Source organism: Oncorhynchus kisutch, linkage group LG24 (assembly GCF_002021735.2).
Source record: "Oncorhynchus kisutch isolate 150728-3 linkage group LG24, Okis_V2, whole genome shotgun sequence".
Classification (NCBI taxonomy): Eukaryota; Metazoa; Chordata; class Actinopteri; order Salmoniformes; family Salmonidae; genus Oncorhynchus; species Oncorhynchus kisutch.
Window position 1 is genome coordinate 21,290,078 of NC_034197.2, and position 10,629 is coordinate 21,300,706.

A 10,629-nucleotide genomic window follows, 5' to 3' on the forward strand; every position below is an offset into this window, starting at 1 on the left:
CACAGCTACACCTCCAATTGACTCAAATGATGTCAATCAGCCTATGAGAAGCTTCTAAAGAATTTTCCAAGCTGTTTAAAGGCACAGTCAACTTAGTGTATGTAAACTTCTAACCCACTGGAATTGTGATACAGTGAATTATAATGCACAAAGTAGATGTCCTAACAGACTTGCCAAAACTATAGTTTTTTTTTTACATTTGTTGAGTGGGTGATTATTATTATTTTTTTTCATTTGAATTTTTCTCCCCAATTTCGTGGTATCCAATTGTTTAGTAGCTACTATCTTGTCTCGTCGCTACAACTCCCGTACGGGCTCGGGAGAGACGAAGGTTGAAAGTCATGCGTTCTCCGATACACAACCCAACCAAGCCGCACTGCTTCTTAACACAGCGCACATCCAACCCGGAATCCAGGCGCACCAATGTGTCGGAGGAAACACCGTGCACCTGGCAACCTTGGTTAGCGCACACTGCGCCCGGCACGCCACAGGGGTCGCTGGTGTGCGATGAGACAAGGATATCCCTACCGGCCAACCCCTCCCTAACCCGGACGACGCTAGGCCAATTGTGCGTCGCCCCACGGACCTCCCGGTCGCGGCCGGTTACGACAGAGCATGGGCGCGAACCCAGAGTCTCTGGTGGCACAGCTGGCGCTGCAGTACAGCGCCCTTAAGAGTGGTTGATTTTTAATGACTCCAACCTAAGTGTATGTAAACTTTCGACTTCAACTGTATATTTTTATGACACATATTTAACCCCTTTTTTGTTGGCACAAAACTTCATACACTATTATCTCCATAGCCGAATGAGAGATAAAGGTACAGGTACAACACATAAGAAGTACAGGATCCCTGCTGGAAGACACTGATTCTTTCCCCACAGACCACAGTGTAGAAAGGCCACCAAATCCCCAACAAACACAAAATCTTGTCTGTGAAATATCATTATTTTTCACAAAAAAAATGTCCAGAACAACCGCAGGGGGAAATACAAAGAAGTGTATTGATTTGATATCCTTAAAAAAACTTTTGCTCCATTTGCTCCAGATCTAGCTTGGAGACAATAAATATCACCAATTTAGGTGCTGTGGCCTAGGCTCTCCTATTGTTGGACCATCTCGGTTCGTCCTCTATTTATAGTTCTCACTCTCTCTCTCTTCTGATGAGAACAGTGGGATGACGCAGAGAGAGGGTCAGAAGTTTTTTTAAACACCACACGCCCCTAACAATAAAGGCTGGGGCAGGTGTTGCTTCTATCCTTTGTCCTGTGTCTGAGGCGTTTGTGGGAGCGTCAGTGTGTTCCAGTGACTGAGACAGAGACAAAGTCAGGCCAGCAGCCATGGATGATGTATACAAGGCAGCGGTGAGTACAGACACAGGGACAAAACCTGCAGGTTGTGGGGTCAGTTGACACAGGAGGATGCCAGAAGGTTTTTGTCTGGGATAATAGACCGTCTTTTTCACCGCACATTCACATTACAGTTAGAATCAATTGGCTGAGGTCAGCTAGAAGTCTTCATCTGATATACTAGGGAGGAAGGAGGGACTAATGATCTCAATCTTCATTCATTGGCGTACCTGGGTGTACTGCGGCTGAGTAAAAATCAAGGCACTGTTATGAAATCACGTGCCTTTTCTTGCCGGTTTGTTGGCTCAGGTTGTGGACGGGGGTATATCTGTTCAGGCACAAGGTCAACATGAATATGTGAAAATAACAGCCCGTCATGACTGTGGTGTTATGTTTAACACATTTCACACAATGGCTATATGCTCCAGCTCACATTATATTTACAGTACACTCTCTGGATACAAGCCAGAGGTGATTAGAGGTTAATGGGCCCTGAGGAAAGTCATCTCTAGTTGTTCAACTGAATTAGACGTTGATGATGTCAAAAAGCCCTAATCCGCGTTCAAGAGCTGTGAGAAGCGAGAAATGTTTTTACCAGTCAACCTCAATTCAAGATATATTTCACGAGAGCTACCGAGTTGTTAATTATGATTTCAGTATACCCAAGGTACCTTTGACAAACCAAGTACTCGTCAAAGGAAAGGGATTGGTAGTCACATAGACATGTTCCCACCTTGACGTTGATTGGTCAAAGTAAGTGCAGTAATATTGAGTGTCAAGACCCAACTAAACATGGTCATATGATGGGAAAGCAACTCATGTGAAAGTGTCATTCAACACCATCTTTTTATAGAGGAGAGTAATCAAGAAGGGCCAGCAGAACTTTTCTGAATGTGTTGACCATTATTGTCCCTCTGAGAAAAAGGTCATTGTCCTTCTAAAATTAGAGTTCACAGTGTATGAATAAATGATCTCACCAAGAGAGTTGTAAAGTCAATGGAAATTCAACATTGTATCTTTTCAATGAACAACTAACAAGTGCCAAGATTCATCAAGGTTAAACACAAAGTTGGCCATGTTCTATGAGGACAGCTATTCTGAAAAGGTCGATTAAATGTGAACTGCACAACAAAAAGCTCATTGCCAAGACATTATGAACATTTGAGCTCAGCATTATCTTTTCTGAGTACCCAGATGACGTAATGTGAGGTTAGATGGGATTTCTGGCATTTCTCTGCCTGACAACATAGAACAAAGGACAGTTAGGAAGAGGAAGAGAGTAGACAGCTGTCGGCTCAAACAAATGTCTGTCAGCAGAATCTGTGCCAGAGCCCCCCTCGCCACAATACAAGAATAGGAGGTGAAGAAAGCAGCGTGACATTTCAGTCAGACTGCACCATGGGTAGGGGTCTGTGCTCCACAGGTTTTGGGCTGAGTTCAACAAGAGGGAGAAGGGGCTGGGGTACTGATGGAATATATTACACACTGTGAGGGCTCAGGGCTGACTGCATACCAAGGTGAAGAGAGACAAGACAATGAGGAAATGGCCACCAATGGCCTCCAGTGTGGTCCAACTATGAGTCATCAATTTGTCAAACATAAATGTCAAAGAGGCAAACCAATCTGCATAATTTAGGCACATAAAGTAGACTAAGATGAGTTCAAAAGTACTATACCATGTCTATCAACGTGAGTAAATTGCATACAATATGTAACTTTCCCTACTGTTCCCTTCAGGTTGAGAACTTAACAGAAGAGCAGAAAAATGGTGAGTCTTGGTTTTTGTAATTTTGCATCATTCATGTCTGTGGAGAAGCACTAGTAATACCCATAAGATCCATTTAATCTGCTTCTCACCACTATGTCCCCACAGAGTTTAAGGCAGCCTTTGACATTGCATGTCAGGGAGCAGAGGACGGCTGCATCAGCACCAAGGAGTTGGGGAAAGTGATGAGAATGCTGGGGCAGAACCCCACCCCAGAGGAGCTGCAGGAGATGATAGATGAGGTGGATGAGGATGGTGCGTCACCATGGATACAAACATATCAACACACAATACTACATCCCCTCACTTCAATATGAATTAACCTTAGGCAAAGTCATTAGGTCCAGGTAGCCTGAGGAGTGGTTCATACATAGTTTTCAGACTGGTATGAAATGTTAATTTTGAAGTCATCACATTACTATGTTTCAGCATTAAGACACTGTGTGTGTGTGTGTGTGTGTGTGTGTGTGTGTGTGTGTGTGTGTGTGTGTGTGTGTGTGTGTGTGTGTGTGTGTGTGTGTGTGTGTGTGTGTGTGTGTGTGCGTGCGTGCGTGCGTGCGTTGGGGGGGTTACAGGTAGCGGGACAGTAGACTTTGATGAGTTCCTGGTGATGATGGTGCGCTGCATGAAGGAGGAGAGCAAAGGAAAATCAGAGGAGGAGTTGGCTGAACTTTTCCGCATGTTCGACAAGTAAGGCTAATATCAAGCAAAGTGGCTGCCAAAAAACATTTGTGCTTACTCTGCCAAGAACCTATAAAGACAAAAATATAGAAAACTAAAAAAGTAATGTCAATGTTGTCAGGGATATGTGTACTCATTGATGCTGCTTACAGAAACGGAGATGGCTACATTGATTTGGAGGAGCTGAAAACCATGCTGGAGTCAACTGGAGAGGCCATCACTGAGGATGACATCGAAGAGCTCATGAAGGATGGAGACAAAAATAATGACGGAAAGATTGATTATGATGGTAAGACAAGAGGTCCAACAGTAATAATTTTAGACAAAAGATCAGGCTGGGACTTCCAGAATGTGTAATTGTTAGTTTGTTTTTGTCAGCTACATGTACCAATGACACTAGTCTAGGTAATCCATTCAAAACATTTCACAGTTCAAATCCAGGCAGTCAATAAGAAATTGTCCATCATGAGCTGTGGGTGTCATTCTCTTCCACAGAGTTCCTGGAATTCATGAAGGGGGTTGAGTAAAGGACTCCAAAGATTCATGAACTCTCAGCCCGGGAAAATACTCATACCTCCTCTTAGCTCTGACCATCACATTATTGCCTGAATACGTTGGACAACATTGAAATAAAAACCTCTTTCTGCTTGGCTCCATCTACCACTAAACATGTGTTATATCCTCAATGTGTATCGGCCTTGGTTGACATCTTGAATGTGGTCTAGTTTTTATCCATAGCATTATTAAGGGACCTTAAAGATAATAGGTCTTGTTATGTCCTTGAAGTGAATTTCTGAACTACAAATTGATTTAACCCCCCATAATCCTATAATATTTTATTTGAAATTTTAACCTAGGGGAGGAAACACTCTTCTCCACAATACTGTATATTTTCAATAAAGAAAGATTTTCAGTAATCCAGATGAGTCTTCAATTCAAACAAATTGATATCAACAGGATTGCTTATCACCATTGTATTGTATGTTATTGTATTGAATTGCATTGTATTGTAGAACAAAGGAATAGCGACGGAGGCCATTGCCCCTCCCTTCCGAACGGTGTTCGCCCATCTCTTAGGACGACTGACCCATGTTCAACTGCTGTTCACATGGAACCCTTCTCCACTTCGGTCTTCAAAGTTATCGTTTGAATATTTGCTACTACCACCAAGATCCCATAGCACAATGGGTCATTGCTGTATAAAGGGCACAATATAGGCCTGGTAAGGCTCTTGAGATAAGTGACAAATTCCAAGATTTGCAGGGGTTAACACCAGGTATCACTTTATCATTGTGTGAAACACACACACACACACAGATTAAATATCTCACATTAGTACGAGGCCTGAATGCTGATTGGCTGACAGCGTTGGTATATCAGACCTTATACCATGGGTATGAGAAAACATTTTTTTTTACTGTTCTAATTACGTTGGTAACCAGTTTATAATAGCAATAAGGCACCTCTGGGGTTTCTGGTATATGGCCAATATACACTCCGCGATGCTTCATGCATAAGAACAGCCCTTAGCCGTGCTATATTGGCCCTATACCACACCCCTCGTGCCTTATTGCTTAAATATGTTATGGAAAATTTTAAGTATCTTCATTTCTTGGGTGGGTTTACAGGACAGAGCCCATGTGAAAAAGTCAAAATAACAGAGGGCATCCGAGAACGCATCTGCTACAGAAGCTGGTTTCAACCAATGGAGATGTATCGAATCATGCGCGTCTTTTGCACAATGTTTATATTCGTCACTGGTTTTGTGCCAAATCAATGCGCTGATGAGATAATATATGACGTAGGCAACATCAGATTCACCACACTGAAAATATTACTAGCTAATGAAATCATAACATATTGTTGTCTAAATTGTACCATTCGTAATAGCATTGGACTCGTGGAAGCAACCAAGGTAAAAATAAATAATGACTACCTGGAATGCTCAAATCCTCAAATGCTCCAGGTGCTTCGCGGAATGAATAACTTTTATTCGCCAGTTTAGAGTGAAACTATTGTGGTATATGGGAGGGAATGACAAGCTGTGGCTAGCTATGTGTGTTTAATAGCGAATTTACTACTAGTTATCATTCTAGCCTATACTACAACGCATCTCTCTAGAAGGCAACATTTGATTGTGTTACCCAGGCTCCAGTCGCACCACTTTCCTTCGGTTTGGGGTGGGAGGAGAGCAAGTTGGTCGGGTGCCTTGCAAAAGTGGCGTCCATTTTGAGTACATTTCCAACCTCTTCAATCCACCACACGGCGGCGCTATTAGTCTGTGCCAAAAATGTGACTCCTTTAGGAGGTCAGAGGCTGTAGATTCTGTCACTTCGGAGGGAAGGCTCACTGACCGTCTTGAAAGGATGGAGAGATGAGATGAGAGGGAAAGTGCACTATAATATATTCTGAGAATTAAACCAAACTCAGAAATGTGACATTTATACACTTAAAATTATATATTTGTGCCTCTTCTATAGATTTATGAAGTAATGCCCAGAGTCTGCGACACTCCACTAATGTGTATGGAGAGATCTCAAATCAAACTTTAGTTGCCACATGCGCCGAATACAGCAAGTGTAGACTTTACCGTAAAATGCTTAATTACAAGCCCTTAACCAACAGTGCAGTTCAAGAAGAAGAAAATATTTACCAAGTAGGCTAAGATAAAAAGTAATAATAAAAAGTAACACAATAAGAATAACAATAATGAGGCTATTTACAGGGGGCACCGGTACCGAGTCAGTGTGCAGGGGTACAGGCTAGTTGAGGTAATCTGTACATGTATGTGGGGGTGAAGTGACTATGCATAGGGTAACAAACAAACAGCGAGTAGCAGCAGTGTACAAGTGGGGGGGGGGGTCAATGTAAATTGTCCGGTGACGATTTTTATGAATTGTTCAGCAGTCTAATGGCTTGGGGGTAGAAGCTGTTGAGGAGCCTTTTGGTCCTAGACTTGGCGCTACAGTACCGCTTGCTGTGCAGTAGCAAAGAAAACAGTCTATAACTTGGGTGACTGGAGTCTCTGACAATTTCCTGGGCTTTCCTCTGACATTACTATTATATAGGTCCTGGATGGCAGGAAGCTTGGCCCCAGTGATGTACTGGGCCATTAGTACTAGCCTCTGTAGCGCCTTACGGTCAGATGCCGGGCAGTTGCCATACCAGGCGGGGATGCAACCGGTCAGGATGCTCTCGATTATGCAGCTGTAGAACCTTTTGAGGATCTGGGGGCCCATGCCAAATCTTTTCAGTCTGCTGAGGGGGAAAAGGTTTTGTCTTCATGACTGTGTTGGTATGTTTGGACCATGATAGTTCGTTGGTGATGTGGACACCAAGGAACTTGAAACTCTCGATCCGCTCCACTACAGCCCTGTCGATGTTAATGGGGGCCTGTTCGGCCCGCCTTTTCCTGTAGTCCACGATCAGCTCCTTTGTCTTGCTCACATTGAGGGAGAAGTTGTTGTCCTGGCACCATACTGCCAGTTCTCTGACCTCCTCCCTATAGGCTGTCTCATTGTTGTCAGGGATCAGGCCTACCACTGTTGTGTCATCAGCAAACATAATGATGGTGTTGGAGTTGTGTTTGGCCACGCAGTTGTGGGTGAACAGGGAATACAGGAAGGGACTAAATACACACCCCTGAGGGGCCCCAGTGTTAAGGATCAGCGTGGCAGACGTATTGTTACATACTCTTACCACCTGAGGGCGGCCCGGCCCGTCAGGAAGTCCAGGATCCAGTTGCAGAGGGAGGTGTTTAGTCCCAGAGTCCTTAGCTTAGTGATTAGCTTCATGGGCACTATGGTGTTGAACGCTGAGCTGTAGTCGATGAACAGCATTCTCACATAAGTGTTCCTTTTGTCCAGGTGAGAAAGGGAGGTGTGGAGTGCGAATGAGATTTTGTCATCTGTGGATCTGTTGTATGTGAATTGGAGTGGGTCTAGGGTGTCCAGGAGGATGCTGTTGATGTGAGCCATGACCAGCCTTTCAAAGCACTTCATGGCTACTGATGTGAGTGCCACGTGGCTTTAATAACTTAGGCAGGTTACATTTGCTTCCTTGGGCACAGGGACTATGGTGGTCTGCTTGAAACATGTAGGTACAGACTCGGTCAGGGAGAGGTTGAAAATGACAGTGAAGACACTTGACAGTTGGTCCGCGCATGCTTTGAGTACACGTCCTGTTAATCCGTCTGGCCCAGCGGCTTTTTGAATGTTGACCTGTTTAAAGGTTTTGTTCACATCGACTACCGAGAGCGTTATCACACAGACATCCAGAACAGCTGGGGCTCTCGTGCATGCTTCAGTGTTGCTTGCCTCGAAGCAAGCATAAAAGGCATTTAGCTCGTCTGATAGGCTCGCGTCACTGGGCAGCTCACGTCTGGGTTTCCCTTTGTAGCCCATAATAGTTTTCAAGCCCTGCCACATCCGACGAGCGTCAGAGCTGGTGTAGTAGGATTCAATCTTAATCCTATATTGACGCTTTGCTTGTTTGATGGTTCATCTGAGGGCATAGCGGGATTTCTTATAAGCCACATAGCATCATGAGGCAGGAAAATGATTCATTAATGTGTACGTAGATATCGGCCGCAAGTAAGGCCTTGCCTAGACAATAACAATAGAAACAATTTCCCTGCCATTGCATGCCCCATTAACATTGTCTTTGTATGCCTTTTTGGAGTGAAACGGTATGGAGTCCATATTAATGGGTACTGTCAGGATGAAAATGGGGAACTCCAGAGGTGGGTGGGATGATGATCCTTGACCAAGCATACCTACCCTGTAAAAACGGGCCATCCTGGTCAGCACTTGTTGATTTGATATTTTACATATTTTCAGTGAATGGCAAACTGTGGCTTATAATGCTCGTCCACCATATTTTCATGCAGCTGGGGGTCTAGTAGCAGGTATCAGTGTGAAAACACCCTTATCAAGGAGTGTGAGCAGGAGGCCTGCATCCCAGCAGACATACCAGAAACTGCGTGCCATGTGAGCAGTGAGGTGATTGATGCCTCAACAGGAGTGGCAAGCACTCTGCAGTGTCTCATTGAGAATGCTGTCTCTTTGCATGCTTTTACATAGGCCTACATTCTAATCCACAGTATTTCAATCTCCCCTGTGTCTTCTCTCATAGCTATACTTATGAGGATGGGGGGGTGTTTCCAGAAAGCCCTTTTGTGTTTGACTAGGCCACTACCTCATGAGTTCAAGCTTAGGATAGGGGAGGTACAAGAGTTCTACCTCTACTCCATGGACAAGGTCAACCACTACTTTTGAGCACCTCAAGTCCTGCATGATGGTTCTTATGTCTGGCCCATAAAGAAGGAATTCAAGTAGGCCTACAATGTGTTGTTTTCAGGTGAAAGAAGTGCTGGTCAGTGATGACTTCAAGCCCAACTGTGCCATGGAGGTCCTAGACTTCATCGGACACTCCTTCATACAACCCGACACAGGTTTGTATCAGTATACAAATGACACAGGATAACATACACTGAACAAAAATATGCGTGCAGTTGGCATGCTGACTGCAGGAATGTCCACCAGAGCGGTTGCCAGATAATTTCATGTTAATTTCTCTACTATAAGACGCCTTCAAAGTTGTTATAGAGAATTTGGCAGTATATCCAACCGGCCTCACAAATGCAGGCCACGTGTATGGCGTCTTGTGGGCGAGTGGTTTGCTAATGTCATTGTGAACAGACTGCCCCATGGTGGCAGTGGGGTTATGGGTTGGGCAGGCATAAGCTACGAACAAACACAATCAATGGCAATTTGGATGTGCAGAGATACCATGACGAGATCCTGAGGTCCATTCATCCGCAGCCATCACCTCATGTTTCAGCATGATAATGGACAGCCCCATGTATCTGTACACAATTCGTGGAAGGTGAAAATGTCCCAGTTTTTCCATGGCCTGCATACTCACCAGACATGTCACCCATTGAGCATGTTTGGGATGCTCTGGATCTAAGTGTATGACAGCGTGTGTCAGTTTCGCCAATATCCAGCAACTTCGCACAGCCATTAAAGATGAGTGTGACAACATTCCACAGGACACTGTCGTGTCTTTGGCTATGTCGGATTAAGTGATATGACATGCTATTCTATAAAATCCTTTCTCTGTAATTAATATTACCTGATTGAGCTAATCATGTAAATGTAATTAACTAGAAAGTCGGGGCACCACGAAAGAGTGTTTATAGAGCTCTTATCTTCAGAATAAACCCTTATAGACGTAGATCAATTAGCAGTCAATATTAATCGGCACCTTATTTCAGTCTCATCTGAAAGTTGTAAATTCTTGGTTATCTTCACGAACCCTGGCTAACAAGTTGACTCAGCAATACAAAATTGGGTTTAATCATCTATTTTCTAAATACCTAACTGATCACACAGAATTACATATACACAGAATGCAAATTATGTCATATAGAAAACGTCCCTGGTGGATGGAGCCGACATGATGGCTGGTTACACAAAGGAAAGGGGGTTGGGTTTGAGTGAAAGAGCGGGAAGACTGAGGAACAAAGGGAGAAGCCATGCTTTCGTAAATACAGTATCTTATGCATTCTAAATTACCACCTATTTGGAAAAGGAAAATGCAATAAATATTTATTCTGAGCTGTGCTTCGGTAGGTTGGTCGTAGATGCTGGCCAACAAAGATCTTCCTATCCTCGGAATATTGTCTCTGGTGGTAAATTGGATACGTTGTAATATCTTCGTTGTGTGTTAGACTGGATACGTTGTCCTCCCTTTCCTAGCCCACATTTACAGCTGCTGTTGCTAACTCAACAGGCTAGGATGTCTCACTTCTTTAGTGAATAAGAGTTCAAAG

The 10,629-nt window shown here is 43.8% G+C and overlaps 1 protein-coding gene and 1 pseudogene across 1 annotated transcript; both read left to right on the top strand.

Annotated features, from left to right (window-relative positions):
* Positions 1–1,235: 1,235 nt before the first annotated feature.
* LOC109869297 (troponin C, slow skeletal and cardiac muscles-like) lies at positions 1,236–4,711 on the top strand. Its single transcript, XM_020459352.2, has 6 exons — positions 1,236–1,363; positions 3,086–3,116; positions 3,222–3,368; positions 3,689–3,803; positions 3,947–4,083; positions 4,290–4,711. Exons 1-6 carry the CDS (start codon positions 1,340–1,342, stop codon positions 4,319–4,321), a joined length of 486 nt encoding a protein of 161 aa, XP_020314941.2. The 5' UTR covers positions 1,236–1,339; the 3' UTR covers positions 4,322–4,711.
* Positions 4,712–6,286: 1,575 nt separating this feature from the next.
* Positions 6,287–9,278, top strand: LOC109869722 (nudix hydrolase 20, chloroplastic-like; annotated as a pseudogene).
* Positions 9,279–10,629: the final 1,351 nt, after the last annotated feature.